Source organism: Cimex lectularius, unplaced genomic scaffold, assembly GCF_000648675.2.
Source record: "Cimex lectularius strain Harlan isolate CLEC.00 unplaced genomic scaffold, Clec_2.1 scaffold17, whole genome shotgun sequence".
Taxonomy (NCBI): Eukaryota; Metazoa; Arthropoda; class Insecta; order Hemiptera; family Cimicidae; genus Cimex; species Cimex lectularius.
In genome coordinates, this window is record NW_019392640.1 from 1,301,218 (window position 1) to 1,321,364 (window position 20,147).

The 20,147-nt window shown below is 32.4% G+C and overlaps 1 protein-coding gene across 1 annotated transcript; it reads left to right on the forward strand.

Annotated features, from left to right (window-relative positions):
• Positions 1 to 267: 267 nt before the first annotated feature.
• LOC106672246 (palmitoyltransferase ZDHHC5) lies at positions 268 to 19,552 on the forward strand. Its single transcript, XM_014403522.2, has 9 exons — positions 268 to 778; positions 7,036 to 7,154; positions 9,281 to 9,438; positions 9,570 to 9,742; positions 9,868 to 10,062; positions 10,128 to 10,269; positions 13,382 to 13,551; positions 17,622 to 17,759; positions 17,833 to 19,552. Exons 1-9 carry the CDS (start codon positions 690 to 692, stop codon positions 18,422 to 18,424), a joined length of 1,776 nt encoding a protein of 591 aa, XP_014259008.1. The 5' UTR covers positions 268 to 689; the 3' UTR covers positions 18,425 to 19,552.
• The last annotated feature ends 595 nt before the right edge of the window (positions 19,553 to 20,147 follow it).

Here is a 20,147-nt window from a genome sequence, read left to right on the forward strand (position 1 = left end):
ATGGATTGCAAGGCTTGATAATCTACGGAAACGATCTGTTCTTGGGTTGATATTCTAATTAAAATTTAATTTATTCGTGTTATTATATTTTTTTTACATGTACATTATATATATCACGTGGTTTTGAATAAATCTTAAAATGTATAAAAATGAATCGATTATTTATATCGATGGAAAAATCAATCCATTAGTAAATCATTGTTGTATGGTTATTTAAATAATAAAGGGTCTTTAAGATTAATGGTTATTATTATTTAGGGTAAGAGATTGGTGAAGGGACGGAAAAATGTTCATGTCTCGTCCCCGGCGGATGGAGACGGAGCGGAGGTTATTCATGCGTTCTCTGTGTAGAACAGATGGCAGTGAGTCGTCGGTATCAAGTGTATCTCTCCGTCTCATATTGAGTCTCAGTGAGCAGCGCGATCCCAAGTCTCGAGTTTCTCGTTCGGATGCCTGGTCTCTCGTCGATCGGATGTCAGGGATTGGGGCGGAGCGGGCGGCGATGCTGGTAGTCGGCGAGGCGGACCCCGGACACCGCGGGCGCGAGACGTGATTTTAATCCCGTGTCGTCCTTCTCGAAAGGAGGCGCGGCCATGTTCGACTTCGACTCTGCGGGAAGAGCACAACTCCTTTGAGAGGGCACCGCCACCCTTCTGTCACCGACATCCAACGATCAAACCGTCACCAGAATGCCATGCAATTTGAAGACGAGATACATTCCGGCGACTTTTGCGTGGGCCATCCTACTCGTCACGACTTCGCTATTTTTCTACTTCCCGTAAGTTTGCGAACCACTTACTATGTTTACCTCCTTGTAAACAACCCCGCGGTCCGCCTGGCCACGCTTTTTGGTGGACCTAGTTTCTACTCGAAGCCCTGCCCTTTTTTTTTTCTTCTTCTGATATTTTTGTCCGGTAACCTAAATCTAAAAGGGGGTCGTTTCCAGAAATCTGGATAGGGTCGTGGTGTCTATTTTCGGTCTGGCGCGTTGCGTTATCTCTCGACGGACGTTTCCGATTTTCAGCCGGGTTTTAATCGACCTTTTCTCCCTGTCTTTCCTCTCTCATCTCACAAGACACAAAAATACTCCCTATCAATTATCTCATTTTCTCCATTTGACTGAGATAAAACTTCAAAAACCATTCTTTCTTTTTACTTCCTATTGATTATAGTCTCAACGGTTTAAAGTTTAAACGATAATGTGATCTTCATATTGTCATTGATATCTCCAACCTTTTTGTAAGCTTCCCAATTAAATCAACAAATGTCATTATTGCTTATTGATAGGATCGCTCCAATAGTCAAAAATTATCAAGTTATTAAACCTGTTATATTTCTATTGATAGATGCACCACGTTCATATTTTCCCAGGGAAAAATATGAAATTCATGAGGTTTTTCATTGACATCTCCATACTTTACTTCTTTTTTAAAAAATCTAATCAATATGAATTCTTAACATTTTGGTTTTAAAAGAAATTTTGAAAATAGAATAGATTGCCTCACATTCCATGTAAAGAATAAATAAAACATGTTTTGGCTGTGGATTCAGTGATTACATCCATTATTTATTTTTTAAGTCTAACAGAAGTGATCACGTCATGGTGTTATCACTAATGATGTCATTTTACATATATTGCATGTATTGTCTGGTGTTTGTTTTTAATTTTATCTATGTTGAAAAAAAAAAAAAAAAAAATTGGACTTTCTAGAGATTGCTTCGTTGATGACAAGACAATTTTTTAAAGCAAAAACAAATCAACTTAATCTGTCGATAACAGCTACCATTTTTGCGTTAAGGATATGAACCTTTGTCATGTTATTGCTGACATCTCCATTGTGTTTTATTTCTAATTTTTTTCTTGTTTTCGCTAGAATTTTTATGTAATATATCCGTTTTTGTTTTAAAGGAAATTGAAAAATAGAACAGATTGCTTCACATTCCATGTAAACAATAAATTAAACATGTTTTGGCTGTGGATTCAGTGTTTAGATCCATTATTTTTTATTTTTAATGGAAGTGATCACGTCATTGTGTTATCACTAATGATGTCATTTTACATATATTGCATGTATTGTCTGGTGTTTTTTAATTTTATCTATAAGTTGAAAAAAAAACCTGGAATTTCTAGAGATTGCTTCAAGTTGATGACAAAGCAATTTTTCAAAACAAAAGCAAATAAACTTCCATACTTTTTTTTATTCTGATCTTCAAATTCATTTTTAATTATATATCCATTGTTAGTTTAAAGATAATTTGTAAATTTGAAGACATTGCCTCACTTTATGTGCAAAGATTTTTAAAAAAAGTTTTAGTTGTTGGCTCATTGATTAGCTTCATCTTTTTCTTTCTTTCTTTTTTTTAAAATATATATTTTATTACATCTAATGGATATGATCATGCCATCATGTTATCACTAATGTTTCATCAGTGTCATTTTACATATTGCATGTATTGCCTGGCTTTTGATAGGTTGTAAAAATTTGAAATTTCAAGTTTGCTTCATTAACTTCATCTGTTGATAACACCCACCAATTTTATGTTAAAATCATAGCATCCTCCTTTTGTCTTGTTATTGCTGGTGTCTCGCCAATATTTTTACTATTAATTTTTTACAATTAATATTAATTTAAAAAAAAAGTGTAATTTTCAAATTTTATCTATGATCTACACTAATATCTTCATATATTTTTAAGACGTTTTCAAAAATATTTGTATCGACATATTCCATTGACATTGTTTATTTGTATATAACTCAAGTTATATAACTACTGATTCATGCCATCAGTTTTTAACTTAAAGGATATGATCTGTCTTTCTGTTGTCACTGATAACATCTTCATATTGTTTTCCCAATCAAGCTAACAATCAAATGATGCAATATTAATTTTATTATGTTTAGGTTGAATGTAACTAACAAGAAATTGATTTGCTATGTTAAGGCATATTTTGTAACCATCTTAAATTATATGATGTTTATCATGTCATGTCATTGATGTATCTTCTGTCTTATTTTATTTATTTATTTATTTTTTAATAAATATTGTCACAAGTGGTAAAATTTAAGTTTAAAGTGCTTCTGTGACTGTTTTACAATTTGCAATTACTAATAATAACATGTAGTTTGAGGATATATATCGTATTGAGGGGTGGTAATCAATATTATTATCCAATTACATTTCACTCGCTACTTGATTGTTGATACTATCCTTCAAAATGTCCCATTTCTGCTTGAGACGGCTTATAGGATTTGTTGCATAAGGCTTGGGCAAGACTATGGGGGGGGGGATACGCTTTACTCTGGAAATCGGTAAATTTTTGAGGAATTAAATTTTGGATAAATGGGATTTTAAGGTCTGTGTGGAGGGTGATAGTGGAGACTAAATATGGAAATTTACAATTGATCTAAGGTCTTAGGAATTCTATTATGTACGTCCAAATCAGTTGTAGTGCTTTGCAGATTTTTAGAAATATTGCTTTGCTTTAAGCATATAACAATGGTACTCATACACATCATATAATAAATAAACTAATTAATTAAAACCAGGAACACAGAACAATGAAATAAATAGTTTTACACATAATTACCATGTCACATTCTCTCAAAAATGCATTATCGCTTCCACATTTTCACAAAAGCAAGAAAAATGGTTGCTCAAAATTACTCAGCATATACACCCTGTTGAAAAATTTCTATATTCCCACTTCATATTCTGCGAACGGGAATGGGAAAATTATATGCTTTATATTTTCCGGTTTGGCACACGTCTTGCCGTTTGGAGTAGCTCAATTGCTAATTTTATACATGTAGCATTGTAAATGCAGTGGTTTGAGCGAATCCAGGATATCGAAGCGAAAAATTCTTTTGTGCCATTAATTCCAGAGAACCGTGGTTTTCATCCCATTTTTGTGAATATGGATTTATACAGCAAACCTCTCAGTTCCTGTTTGCTGAAGAGGTGTTTTGTGTCCTTTGGCAGTTTGATATTCTCCATTCTTTGTCGCTTTGTTTTCAGATTGTAAGCTTGTTTTTTGATCAACAGCAGGTCATTTGTAGAGTAGAATGTAGCGTCTGTTTAGGAATTGTTAGTCATATAAGCTGGTTGTATGTTAAGAGTGAGTCCAGGTGGAATCCAAAGTAATGAACGCCGTCAGATTTGTGGATAGGAACATTATTATTATAGATTGTGATGGGAAATTTTCTTCAAAGTATAAATGTATTTGCTTGAATTGATTTTCGTTTTTTCATTGTTTACATCAGTGAGATATGTCATAGCTTCCGAAGCAACTGTAGAATCGGGGTCAGAGGATAGTACTCCTGAATCATCAACAAAGGATGTAAGGATAGTGATCAGTAGTCAGGATATTTGTGTAAAGGATACATAGGATTGGTCTAAGCGCTCTCCTCTGTGATACTCCTGCAGCCAGAGAGCAGTAGTCAGTAATCTGATCCTTGACAGGCCCAAAAGAACCACTCTAATAGATAAAAAATATTAAGACAATCTTCAATTTATACCCACCGTTGAAGTAAATCAAACAAATTTCCTGTTTGTTTCTTTATGTAAAACTTTTATTTAAAAAAAATAAACTTTTATAAATCAAGACATTGTTTCACTTGAATTAAATTACCATGGATTAGAGTTGGCAGTTTTAAAGTGAAAATGATCATCATGATGTTATATTGTCACAAATACTTCTAGGCATATGGATTGTTGTAACAGTGTGATAAAAATGATACAGAAAGAATAAACAATATATCTATATTTATGAAACTGCAACAAAATTTTTTTGATTGATTAATAAATTTATTAACAAAAAATGTAAACTTATAAAAAACAGTAAAAATGTAGTGAGTAAATAAAGGTGGAAATTTAAAAGGAAGTATTGACTCACGGCAATGGGTTTTTTCTAGACAGATCCTTTGGCCTCTATGCCTGATAGTGCCCTCTCACTATTTACATGCATACGATTATCCTCACACATTTTCGATGTCTTAAATATTACAGGCTATAAATTCAATAGAAAATCTTATTTTTTACTTTTTTTTTCTTACTGTAATATATCACATAATATTGCATATTTCAAAATCTTGATCTTATCCTTTAAAATGAAAGGGTGTTTATTTTTATTTTTTTTTTAAGTGTTATTTTTATGTGTATACTTTCTGTTGCAAATTTTTTTTAAAAATAAATTCCCTGTTTTTCAAGAGATAGATTCACAAAACACTGAATACATCGTTTTCTTCTAAAATTTTCTGACTTCTGATTACAGTCATCGATTTTAAGTGTAAAGGATGTGATCTATCATTTAGTTGTTCTGACATTGTTTCATTATTTTCACCATTGATCACATTAACGATGTCACAAATGTCCATGGAAAGGATCTCCTTAAAGTTTTTATTGTTGTATTTTCATGCATAGAATAAATTCTCAAATTTTAATTTAAAAGGGGAAAATGCAAATTTCATATCACTGATAACTTCTCCATTCATTGATTTTTTTAAAAATTAGATTTTCTGTATAATATTGAACATACATTTTCATTTTCTTGAATGAACAACTGTCTAGATTTGGCCATGTAGATGTTCTTTATGATAATATGTTGTCACTGATATCTCCTTATTTGTATGTTCATATAAATTTTTAAGTTCAAGAAGACATATTTAACAATCAAAGCGCATTGCAACATGTAACGTTTATAAATCCCCCTATTGCAAGTCATTTCACGGAAAGTATTTAGCACGTTGTACAAAACAAGGAGTCACTTGTGTGTTATTGGGTCACAAGGTTGTGTATGAATGACGTGCAACTCAAAGTTATAAGTTTATTTCAATATGCATGACATGTTAATTCATACTGCCTTTTACTCGAGGCCAAAAACTTGTTATGCTTAGAATGAACAAATATTTTTATTACTGTTATATTATATATAATTGTTCAAATGTACAATAATTCTTATAATTTATTTCCTTTAAACTATAAAGAATTTTAGCCTTTTCAGTTTTGTAAATGTCCGTTGTGTAAGTCAATTTTAACCCGTACATATTCTGTACGTGTTTTTCTCTTGAAATGAATCAATCTTTTAATCTCAAACATTAGCAAATGGGCCTTATGACTATTCATTAAAGCATGTGTTTATTGTGTCCCTGGTATAAATTTGTTACAATGTTGTCGAAAAAATAATTCACCTTTTTTTTAACCTCCTGGAAATATTTTCAAAATAACACAGAAACAAAATTCTCGGCTAATTTGTTTAAATAAATCTTTGTTATAAGTACATTGCCTGTATTGCTTCCTAATCCACTCCACTAAGATTTTTTTTTTTTCTAATAAGCAATGTTATTATTTAAAAATACAGCTATTACTGTATAGCAATAATATAGTATTATTCCAATTTTACATTATAAAAGTTGGAAATTTTATATTATTTTTCAAAGCGAGTTTTTTCCTTCCCATTCATCATAATACGTATATTGTATGCAATCCAATAAACTGCCTAATGCCAAGAATTATCAGTGTAAGGCTAATAATAATAATTTAAATAAGAGTAAGTTATAGCTACTAAAGCATGATTTGGTTTATTCGATTTTAATTTGATAGATCACAATTTGGCTATTTGTGAATTGGTTATTTTTCATTTATTTCCTAACTATACTTTGCTTACTTATTTTAAGTTAGAATCTAAACTTTTGTCAATCTAAAACCTTTTTTGTTTTATTTTGAAATAGATAATTTCATAAAAATGATTATAAACTTTGAATTAATTAAGATGTTTGCATTTTGAGAAAATAAAATCAATTTCAATTGATGTCTGAAACAATTTATATACATTGTGTACATAATGAAGGATAAAAATAAATCTTAATTGCGATTGATGAACTTTGAGGTATGTAAGCAAACTTTTTTCAGCAAATTTCTGTTAAAAACTTTCTCATGCGGTCACTTTTAATAGGCATTAAATTTTTTGTTATTGTCATCAGCTGTTACAGTTATAATATATATTTCTATTATATAATGATTTTTTCTGTATGTTTAGGTGCCAGTTCTTTATACACAAATACCCATGGGTACCGGCAATGCAAGGTGCGATTACATTCTTTGTGCTAGCAAATTTTACTTTAGCAACTTTCATGGACCCCGGTGTCATTCCGAAAGGTGAGTCAAAACATACTTCATTCATAAATATTTCATCGCGAATTTTATATTATAGTCTGTATTGAAAAAGTCAGTTCTAAGGAAACAAAATAGCCCTTCCATCATGTTTTATCTGGCATGTCTTCTGTTATTAAAAGACAAAATATTCCACTGAAGAGGAAAGATATTGGCATTTCCCTTCATTTTGAAAAGTTAATCAAATTATCACAATTTTACAGACTTCTTTTATTGATTTTTTTTTTTTTTAATTTATGTTGTCAGTTATATACATTTTTTTAAAGACTCTTCTCCATCACGGAATATATCCCAGGGAAGGCTGTCTCATCTAATTCCACCTGTGCTGTAAATAAATCAACTACAACAAAAATTGGTCTATAATTTATTTTCACTTACTTGAAGTCCATAACAAATGTCCGTAATTTCTTTTAATCATACCCTGCCTCAATAATAAAGATATCAAGGGGGAAATCATTTTCAAAAGCTTTTGATATTAAAACAGCTCCAATCTTTGTTAACTTTGTCACTAAATCAGGCTATGTACAAAGATAAGAGAGTGAAGTCATTCCGATTATGCAGCTCTTACAATGATTTCTATTACTAATTGTTTCTTTACCATTGTAGTTTTTATTTGAATGGAGATAAAAATAAATCTAACAATCTTTTAACAAGAAAATATTTTAGGAGATTAAAGAGTAATAAACTAATTTGAAAAATAAAAACTCTTAAGAAAGGCTGCTATATTGTTATGTAGGTCTTTCGCTATTTCTTATGATAATTAATAATTCTTGGCCAACTGGAAAGCTACTGCCCTTTGAGTGTCATGGATGAGGGGTCAAACCACTTTACAATACTTTTTCCAAATTAATCTCAAATAAAATTTCAAGTGCTATGTCAGGATTTGATCCTAGAATAGCTAGTGTGACAAATTCGATTTGGTCGCCTTAACTACTCTGCCCCTGCAGTCCGTTCCTGTAAATAATTAAGATTATATAAACACATATCTAAACTATAAAACTTTAAACCGGCACCAACAATGAAATCACCCAGAATCGAGAAAGAGGCCGACGGTAAAAATATTACCCAAACCCACCAAAAAAGTTGGCAGAATTGTTTAAAATAATTTTGGAATTCGCTTAGCTCAAGTTCATCAGACCTTAGCAAGAAATTTTACAATTTTAACCAAATGAGTAATACTACTCCTTTTTTCGGCTCTCCAGGTTTATGGCATATCCCCCATACATCTATAATGTGGCTTTACATTGATCGACGATGCATTATTATGGACTATGTTGTCAAGTCATGCACAGATTGATATATTTTGCCAAGCAGTTTATTGATCTTTTTCAAACCTGGAAGGGTTTCAGAAAGGTTATTTTTTCTTTTTACAATTTTTTTGATATACACATACATCACATATCACAGTAATTATGATGAGAGCGATAGTTTGGGCCTCGTGTCCAATTGTCTAATTGAATTTGTAGAAATCTGATGGTGTAGGCCACTGAATGATATTCCATTTAAAGTATGCTATATTATTGCTGGTCTGCACCAGTGATTGTTTAAGAGAATTTGAATGATGTTATTTACTTCTGGTGCTGCATAAGGGCTGAAGGAAAAAAAATTGCTCCTTTTTCCTGTGCATATTTCAACCGCATTCTTCAAATCTTCCGTAAATGGAAATGTTTCCGCTAAACATAATGCTAGACAGACAATTAAGATTGTCTATGGACATTTGCTAACAGGCATTTATGCACTGTTTGGCTAAATGGATTTTCATTAATGGTTATTTGAAATTTTGTGCTTGCTACGGCGAGTTTCTTTTATAATCTTCAAATCGAATATATATCAAATTGTACGATAATTAATTAGGACTAATAAAAATTAATGAAAGTACATTTAATTTTTTAAGACATTGAATACATCAATAAAGATGAAATATGTGATTGCATATTTTCATTTATATGTATATTTGTGTGGAAATCAATTCATAAATTAATCCCCTCATATGTATAAATGATTCATTTATATGTGCATATAGTTGAATGTATATTTTTGATAACATATTCATGCATAATTGTTTTTATGCTACTGAGCCACTTATATGAATATTTGTTTTGTTTTTCCAGCCTCACCAGACGAAGATAGGGAAGATGATTTACGCTCCCCTCTTTACAAAAGCATTGACATTAACGGTATAAGCGTAAGGATGAAATGGTGCGTCACGTGTAAATTTTATCGGCCGCCGAGGTGTTCGCACTGCAGTGTGTGCAACCATTGTATAGAGGTAAAATAAATTGTAACAGTTGCCTTATTTGGTCGATTTTTTTTTTTTTTTTTTTTTTAATTTTATTTTACTCACGTTGTTGAGGCAACTGTGTAAAACATATGGCGGACTAATAACGAACTTTTTTCCAGACGTTTGACCACCACTGCCCTTGGGTCAACAACTGCATCGGAAGGAGGAATTACCGATATTTCTTTTTCTTCTTAGTCACTCTCAGCATTCACATGACATCAATTTTTACATGTTGTTTAATTTATATTTTGATTCATAAGGATAAACTTAATGAATTAACATCAATCATATCGTATCCTTTTTTTTAATTAAAGACAAACTTCTCTACTTATGTTAATTGCTTTTTAGGTTGTTTTATAAAATTTTAATTTTTATATTTTAATAATTTTAAACATTTTCCTTAATTAAATGCTACAGGTTGGGCATAGTGTCATTAATAGTTGTATTATTTATTCCAATATTTGGCCTCACGGGATTCCATATAGTATTGGTTGCAAGAGGCCGAACTACAAACGAACAAGTAACTGGGAAGTTCAAAGGTGGCTATAATCCGTTTTCATACGGTTGTTGGACGAATTGCTTTTACGTATTGTGCGGCCCTCAGTTTCCCAGGTAAATCTTCGCAAATTGTTCAAAGTTCTAATTAATTTTTTTAAATACTTTTTTTTACTTTTCAGTCTATTGAAACCGAACAAATACACTGGGAAGAAAAAAGAGAGTCCGTCGATATCGACGATAACGCATGACAGCCAACAGGTGAAAACATACATGGATACCAGCAATGGTGTCCGAAGCAATAATCCCAATGCTTACAATAAGGTAATTGAAAATGCCGTTTTCTTATTTAAATTAGTTTCTTTAATTTGTTTTAGAGCTGTTAACAAAGTGATCGTAGAAAAGCGAATAATGACAATCATATCTTTGTGCAAGCTGGCTTTGATAAAATTTCTAAAGTTAACTTCCCTATTCAACCTGGGAAATAATTTTTAGCCTAAAAAACAAAACAAAAACAGCATTAAAAGTCATTACTTTAAGGAAACCCTGTGTTCTTATATCACAGTTAATATAACAATATTGAATATGTATACGGAGAGGTATCGTTAAATGCAGTTTTGTCATCAATTAGTCTTTGTTAGATTGTATTTTTTTAAAGTGGCTCGCATGGATTCGTTTATTTTATTTTATTTTTTTGGAGATAATAAAAAAATTATTGCATGATTGATTGATTCAAGTGCCTAGGATGTGTCCAATTCATACAAATGCACTGCTACATCTATCAACTCTTGCAAAATATGTTTATAGCTTGTCATTCGTAATCCCATAATTACGCTTTCCTTTTATTATGCTTTACTGAACCATCACCATCATGTGAGATAAGTTTTTAAACCTTGACATGACAGATGAGAACTATTTTGATATCGGAATTTAAAAATTAAACATTTGGCTTAAATAAATATTAAATTTTCTGAAAAATTTTAGGTAAATTTTTTTGTTAAATAGCTTGTGCAGTTTTCTAATCCATGTTGTGTTTGAAATAAGATGGGCAAAATTAATTTTTTATTGTTCAATGATATTTAAAGTTTTTTTTATGAATGTCGAAATGTCCAGGTATCATTATGTTGAAATTAAGTCAAGAAATTCGTAGTTTGTTAAATTTCAGTTGTCTGGTGAAAACTAATTTAAATTGAATGCAAAATTAACAGGTCATGTATATAAAAAATCAAGGATAGGGCGAATTTGGAAAAACTCAGTACCTTAGTCAAGCTTTTGTGGAGTATATCGTTTTCATCGGGACTTCAACCTTTTCGGGACTCGTGATGAGTTAGCTAGTTTGGACTTGGAGGCACCCAGGCCCAATGACAAGCAATCTCGATCGGCCTTAGACGCCCCCAGGAGTTGTAACGAGTTATGTCTTTCTCGTTGTTTTTTGCATTTTACGAGGTCTAGGTGGACCCTCAGACTATCTATTGGGCTGAGGTTTTACCCACGGTTTTCCCGTCCTCTTCATGAACCATTTTCTCCCCCCTTTTGTTGTTTACCATATGGCCTCTCTCAAACTTCTTCAATTCATTCCTTTTTAGGTAAAACCCTTCTGTGTTTCATGGGGTATGAGTTAATTTTGATTTTCTCCTCTTCCAAATCCTCTACTCTTTCTATCTTTCTATTCTTTCACCTCTGCCTAGTGACTTCAATTTTATATACGATATATTTTTGTTGTCATTATATATTATAGATATTTTTTGGTCAATTCTGAACTCTGGTGTATGTATGTACATAGAGTTGAACTAAATAAAACAGTAATCATCATTATTATAATTTTTATTTAATTTTTTGTTTGTTTTGGTTAGTATGTTTAAATATACATAATGAATTATTTTTGTGAAATTTTCAAATAAATACAACTTTATTTGCTTTTCTCCTTCCATTTACTTAATTTTCTTGAAAACGATAATACCTGCCAAATTTTGAAGGGAATTTACCTCAAAAGGGCTAAAGCGTTTCAATGAACAAGTAAAATAAATCATGCTGGGGGAGGTCATGCCCCTAAAATGTTTACATTATTTCTGTTGTATTTTATTATTATTTTATATTAACACGACAAATTTCTTGATACTTCAGTATTAAAAATGATGGCTTCAACCATAATGAATTTATGAGTTTAGTTTAGTATAGAGAGGACGAGATCTGTACCCGTTCTAATAATTTTACTTATTTTTAGCTTTGGTTTTGAAATCTCATTAGCTATAAACTTTTAAAAATATGTTAAATGTTCTAGAGAGAGAAAAAAAGAAATGTTTGAAGTAACGTAAGAAGAATTTTGCCACTTGTCCAAGAAAAATAATAACGGTATATTGTACTATGAAAAATTTTAATTTATGCAGTTGTAGATGTTACATAGCATAAAAATGTGACTTATCTTTTGATTTTTTTGACAGGACGAGCTGATTGTTTTTGTTTTCTTTTTAATATACTTCTCTTGTCTAATGCTGATCAGTCAAGAAAGCAAGATATATATCCAGAATGTTGAAATTGTTTGTGTCCAGGTGAAATTCAAAGCCGTCAGAATTTTTTTTTTTTAATTGTCGAGGTAAACTTCAGCTTTAGATAAATATTTATTACCGAGCATCGGATTCTAAAAAGATTTAAATGTTATAAGAAATGCTTTAACTGGACAAATTGTAAATTATACATTTTAAATATGAAACAGTGAACACACTTGCACTCATCATGATAATCATCAACATCCCACTGACAGCCTGAAATGTGTAATTATTCTATAAGAATAAATAATTGATAAATTATTTAATTAACATTGAGCCACAGTTATTTCTAGTATTTTATAACCTGATGTAAGTTTTAAAATAACTATTAACTTTGATAAACTTACAATTTTACAATGAATTATTATTTATCTTACATTTTTTCAATACAGCTTTTTTTGTTATAATTTTGATTTAGCTTTAACAAGCTTAAATATTATTTTATAATGTAGCGTAAAATGATTAGTGGTTAAATTATAAGTTTACATTAAAATTACTAATAAAAATACAGGCTCTATATTGGTTTTTGTGTGGTGCAGCAAGGGAATGCCGGCGTAGACCACCAAAGAATACCTGAAAGAGATGTATGTTTACATTATATATTTCAGACTCCACTGTAGCTCTCATGCATAATGCTTTAAAAAAAAAGTTGGCTTTTTTAAGGGGGTACACTGAGCTTATTGATTAGCAGTATAGGTATTCTATATTTGGCGGTTAAGCTCTGCACATTAGCTTAATTTTTTTTTTTCCCCCCAATATATATAATTTTTTTGGGAGGGGATTTTAGTTTCAGTTATAAAATGGCAATGCATGTTGATATAATTTAATAACGCAAAATCTGAATTTGTCTTGTTTAATAAAAAAAAAAACGTTCGATTTCTCTTTTGTAGCTATCGCCGGGGCGTGACGTCTGTGACGAAATGATGGAACCGACAGCTTCGCAGTCGCAAGATTGCGAGCCGACTCCTCCTCTTCACAGGCATGGGTCCAAGACAAACTTCTACCTTCCACCAGTTGATGCAGATTCTCCGCGCAACTATCCACCAAGACCACGAACAAGGTAAAATATTTTAAAATCTAAATTAGACAAAATATATGTATATTTTGTACATATACACATGAAAAAAAATGTTTCAGAGTTTAATCAAATTGCAAAACGATTGAACATCTGATTAATTCAAATTAACGTAAATTTGAAGGGTCCCAATCCTTAGTGACTTGTTTTTTTGGTGTTATAATTTTCGTGATATTCTTTTATTTATTAGTCATGCGATTGTTATACCTTCCAGCACTCCAAAGCTGCCTCGAGTGTTTTGTACACCTGTACAATGAACTGAAACTGAATTGTTTTTAACTATTCCCACTTGTTTTGAAATGGCACATTTATTAGAATGAATCGGAACTCTTTGTTTGAGATAAGTCACATGGATGGAAAAATAGAACCTTGTGCTTGTTCTAGATCAGTGATTCCCTAACTTTGCGCCATGGCTGTGCTACAAGGGTGCTGCAGAAATTTTCTATAAAAAGTATTATTTTTATATTTACAAAAACCTATAAACTGAACCCCCTCTATATAAAACCCTAAAAACTAACATCCAATTTCAATGTGGATGTTAACGATACAGCTGCAATTGCATTTTATATTACTGACCAAAAATATATTCACTTTTATATTTTTGCTATTCAATGCTTAATTGCTTTTCAAAAGACAAATTTTTCAATTTCACAAGAAAGTCAGAAGCTTTGGTTATTAGTTAAATACAATTGCAAACAAAATAAAAGATTTAGATATATCAGTGCTTTTCTGAATTGGAAACGAATTGCTATTATTATCATAAAATTCACACTGAGATAGACGTTTGTTTTGACTTGGAGTGCTGGAAATAGAAAAATTTTGGGTACCGATGGTCTAGATGATAGTGGCGAAAAGTTGCATTTCAAATTCAAGTCAAGTGATGGCACTGAAACCAAATAAATTTGGCAAAGTGTGGGGAGAATGGAACAAATATGCCTGAATAAGCTTGGGGGTAGTCAGTTACCAAAGTCCCCGATGCTTACTTCTACTATACATGAGTATTCTCAAAACAAAGTAGATAAATTTTTTTTTATTATTTGATCAGTATGTATTTTGCTTTTTGTACTGTATTTAAGAGGATCCCAAAAGTTGAAATATTGGGTTGATGCAAAATAAATGCAGGTTTTCCTTTTCGCTTCACTTTTAATACCTATTGTGTAAACAAAATTAATCCATTAGGCTAAGGGATACACATCATTTTAAAGCCTATTTATCTCGCTTTTGTTCCTTCAAACAAAATGAAATCTTAGAGCGATTTTTAGCTAATTTATTTCTATGAATTCAAACTTGGGTGAAGTGCAATGCAAACCGCTCGAAACATTAAGGGCATTTGGGGACAAGAAAGCATAAATAAATCCACAGTGCAGTGTTGGTTTAAAAAATTCGAGAATGGAGATAAGAAAAGAAGGTAGTCGGTGTCCTGATCTTGACAACGACCAGTTAAAGTCTATAGATGAAGCTGACCCCACAAAAACTACTCGACAAATGGTGAAAGAACTTGGTGTTGACTAATTCGACTCTTGAGAAAATAAAAAAGCTCGCCAAGTGCATGATCTGAACTACTGCTAAAAGGATGCTTTCTGTACAGAACAAAAATAATCTACTTTTCTGTCATAGAGTAACGTGTAACGAAAAATGTATATTACACGACAATTGACAGCATTCTGGACAGTAGCTAGATAAGAGTGAAAAACCAGGGCACTTCTCAAAGCCAAGCTTACAAAAAAAATTATGGTCACTGGTGGTTATCTGCAAGACTCATTCATTACAGCTTCCTCAGTCCGGGTGAAACCATCACTGCTGAAAAGTACTGTAATGAAATTAACAGACAAAACTGCGACATTTATGGCCCGTATTAATCAATCAGCTATTCTCCTTCACAACAACGCACGCCTACATGTAACACAACGGACTTGAATAACTACATGAGTTGGGTTACGAAGCTTTACCATACTCACTGGATTTTCTCCTATAGATTATCTCTTTTTAAACATCTCAACAAATTTTTGTGTGAGAAATGGTTCAGAAGCCGGAATAACGTGTGTGGTGATTAGTGACTGTTAGTCGATGATTATTCGGAGATCGTAAAATGCGGTCTGGTGTGACATAGGTTTTAGAAACAACTCAGCACTAACACCATCCACTATTACTAATAATACTATATTAAACCGATCAAATACAGACAAACCAGCATATATTTCCATGTCATTCATTCACGGCCAATCACATAAATTAAAAACATTTCTCTCTTCTGATAACTTTAAAATAGCTTTCAAAAATTATAAAACAATTCACACGCTTTTTGCCAAAATTAAAGATCCCACACCAGTAACAAATAAATTTGACGTGATTTACAAGAATCAATTGTTTAAATTGTCTGGCAACTTACATCGGTATTACATCCCAATATCTGGATAAGAGAGTAAAGCAACATATCTATGATTGCAAAAAACCCAAGCAAAATCCTACAGCACTCGCTACCCACCATTTTTCACACAAACATAATTTTGACTTCAACAATCCAAAAATATTGCACACAGAACAAAACAAACATAAATGTAACTTTTTAGAAATGCTTTACATCAACAGAGATAAACAGAGCATCAATTACAGAAGACACATGTAAACTTAGTCGCAGCTACGCCAATATCATTAACCAAATTCAATATCGATAACATACTTATATCATCATCCCATCACACAAAACATAACATATAAAACAATCATCACATTCCAAACATCAAACATTTTTACATAGTCTACTTTTTCAACAATTTGGCTTCCCTTTCCCTAATTATCCCCGTCTATATAGGATAATCTGGCTGAACCATTACCAGTCTTTCCCGTCATCAGCTCCTTTCACCTCAAAGAAGCCGACTCCTCACATAAAAATGTCTTTCTTCCTTTTAGTCCTTCCCCACCCCTTCAAAATTCAACGTATATAAACAAAAAACAGCAATATCTCACTGGCACTCTCAACACGACATGCAAGAATGTCACAATTACGCAGAAAACAAACACTTTGAGTGAGTAGAAATACTTTGATTGAATATAAAAAATATTTTTTTGCATTGTATAAATTCATTTTTTTCCACATCCTACATGTATTTGTTAAATTTATACAATGTTTATACATCCCAGGCCCTGAAGATGATAAAGATCGAAACATTGGCACGATAAAGAAAATGTTTTTCTAAAACCTACGTACACCAGACCACATCTCACGATCTCCGAATAATCAGCCGTAATAACTTTGAAAATGCAGTTTGGGAATTCGCCGATTCCAGAGACCCTAGTTTCTACTCTCCTGGGATTGTTGCATTGGTTGTGCGTTGGCAAAAATGTTTAGATAGTACTGGAAGTTATTTCAATTAAATGTATTTTGTTGAAGTTAAATTGTAGCTTGTTTTTACAGACATCAGAAACCTGCATTATTTTTGCATCAACTCGGTAATACATAACCCATTCAGGAGAGTCAGCGCTATCCATTCCCCCATTGAGGTACAAGAGTGTAATGTCACGCTCTTCCCTCACCTCTATGTAGGTATTGAGAGTGTGACATCATGCTCATCCCTACTTCTTTACAGGTACTGAGAGCATGATATCGCATTCTTCCCCCACCACTGTGTTGGTACTGAGAGTGTGACATGATGCTTATTTCTACCTCTTCTCAGGTACTGAGAAAGTGATATCGCGCTCTGCACTCCTCATTTTTAGATTCAAATTCATAGAAGCAGTGTGCTGTTTAACTAATTATTTTTAGTGGTTGTGAGAGTGGAAACAGTTGTTTCCTCTTTTAATCAACACAATGCTTCTTGAACTTCAGACTAAAAGTGAAGAGATTGAATGCATATAAAACATGTAATGTCTGAGTAGTGGTGGGGTGAGCTTAATGCCATGCTCTCAGTACCTCACAGAGCGAAACAACAGTGTGATATCATGCTCATCATCCAGAATGGGTTCACTAAGTGTTGCATTATTAATTTTTTATTTAGGCAGGGTTTTTTTCTTTTAACCAGATCTATCAGTGTATTTATGCATTTTTATTTTTGTAGAATGGATATGGCAGGCTCTCGGAGCCATACCCCAGATCTTGAAAGAGGCTTAGGAGTGGCCCCTTCACCGACGATGCATCAGCGTATAAAAGCTATTGGAGTGCCAACGCCTTTGGCGATATCTAGTCCCCTTAGGAGGTAATCAAGTCGTACAACTAAGTAGCCCAAAAGTGATAAATTGTCTGAAAAATCAAAACGAAAAAAATTCTAGGTCCAATCCAGGTACGCCGACTCAGCCCAGAAGGCCCGATTTTATAGGAGTTTCGGGAAATGGTAATGGAGTTGGTGGGACATATTACGAGTTTAGAGGGGGTGGAGGTGAGGCGAGTCCACAGAGACGTTTTCTTTCAGAGGGAGAACTGCTACGAGGAGAGTCCCAGCATTATGCAAGGACTAACAATACCGTCGATAACATAAGAGAGTTAGCTGGCTCACCACAAAGGGGTGTTTACACTTGGAAGGACACGTCTCCGAACACCTACACAACACAGAGGATACCAAGTTATGACCATCATTATAGGTCTAATCCGACGAGCCCGACTCAACGCGGCTACTACCAAGGAGCACCGCCAAGAGGTGGCGTGGCCGTCTACCCGCCTCAACAATCGCCACAGGTCAAAAGAAAAAACATGACGACGCCTGTCACTCCCCAGGACACTAGGAGGCGGCCCATGTCATTCGTCAGGGCGCTGGAAATGTCTGATTCTATGGAAATGCAAGCAACCCAGGACCAGAGAAGGGGCACCACTCCGACTCCGGACCGAGCGAGCGTGTATGACATGAACTATGAAATATCTGTATAGCATGTTTTTAGATTGGTGTCACTTTCCAGAGCTTGAAACTCTCATGTCGAGTGCAATTACACCGTGTTCTTGTTATGTGTTGAGTGTATTGTCTTGAAAACTGCAAAACTGATTGAATCATAAACATTTTCGCGAACCTTATTAACTAAATGATTTTTTTAAACAAAAGTCTTTCTTTGTACTGACTTCTGCCACAGTACAACAAAACTTAGTGACAGACATCACTTTAACAATGAATTATTGTATAAATATTTTATGTACATAATTTTTTTTTTTTTTTTGTTATAACGACTCAATTTGTTATATGTTTAGAATATTAATTGTTTCAATTTTTATTTATTCGAAGGACTTATTCCAATTGCCGTGCAATAAATTACATGTCTTTAGGAAAAAATATTGATCATGAATTATTGTTGTGCAGGTATTTTCCCCATTAAAAAGCTATTAATTAAGATGTACTACTGGTAATTTTATATAACTTGCTCACTCGGTAAGTACCTATGTCTATCAAATTTGTGTGAATGTTTAGAATCCAGATCTCTTTTTTTTTAACCCAAAAAAAAAAAAAAAATGAGGGTTCATTGGTTAGCCGGAAGGGTTCTTTAATTGTTCCGGTCATCCTTTTTATTAGAAACATTTCTATACGATTCCCAGAACAAATTTTTAAAAAGAAGTAAATTATTTTTTATATATCATTTTTATTTAATTTAAACTGTCCTTTTTCCCTGTACTTAACAATACTAATTGATTTTATACATTGTGCCAATGTAATAGCAGGGAGGTGTCATTTTGGTGTACATCTTAATTGCACTGGGATTTGTATATCAACATCCCATTTTTGGTTTCGGTTTTTTATTATTAAATTTTTTATAGCATTCGCCTAGTCAAATAATTTTTATTATTATTGTTATTGATTAACAGTATAATGTTAATTTCACCCTCATTTGTGGAAATAAGAATTTATATGAAATATCCATATTGTATTACATTTTTTCTCTTTCTCTCAGGAAATTCTATTACATTGGTATTATTGCCACCGTCAATGAGAGTTGTTATTAATTATTATACTCAAAACTATATGTACAGGTACAAATTGTAAAGTCTAAAATTATATATTTAAAAAAAGAAGGAAGTTAAATTTTTATTATTATTATTTCCATCCATTTCTATAGAATTTTAATATTAAGGTAAGAGATTTATATAAAAAATGAAATATTTTCTCTAATCTACATAATCTGAACTTATGTTTCAGTTTTAACATTTGTGACGTACTTTTTGCTACGTTAAAAAATTTTATAACTTGGATTTTTGAATACAACTCGTGCCCGTAGCTATTACAATGTTTAGTGATACGGCTCAAAATCAATCATTTGAATTAAAATGGCTGTGAAATATTGCACAAGTAGGTAAAGATTGGCAGTCGTACGAACAATCACCAACAATCGCTTGTTGACTGCAAATAAACATGACACGGGGAGAACTTTGTAACCACATAAGAATGAAAATTTATAGATTAGTTTTGAATATTCATACATGAATATAATGAAGAATAATATTCTTTAAGAAGTATATGTATAAGGTAAAAATGATATCCAAGATAAGGATGAACTAAATTTGAATCAGTCATGGCCTAAGAATGTTCTTTTTTAATTTTTAAACTGAGAGAGAGAGAGCCAATGGTTGTACTTTGTTCATTCCATAAACTGCAGCATTTTTAATCTCA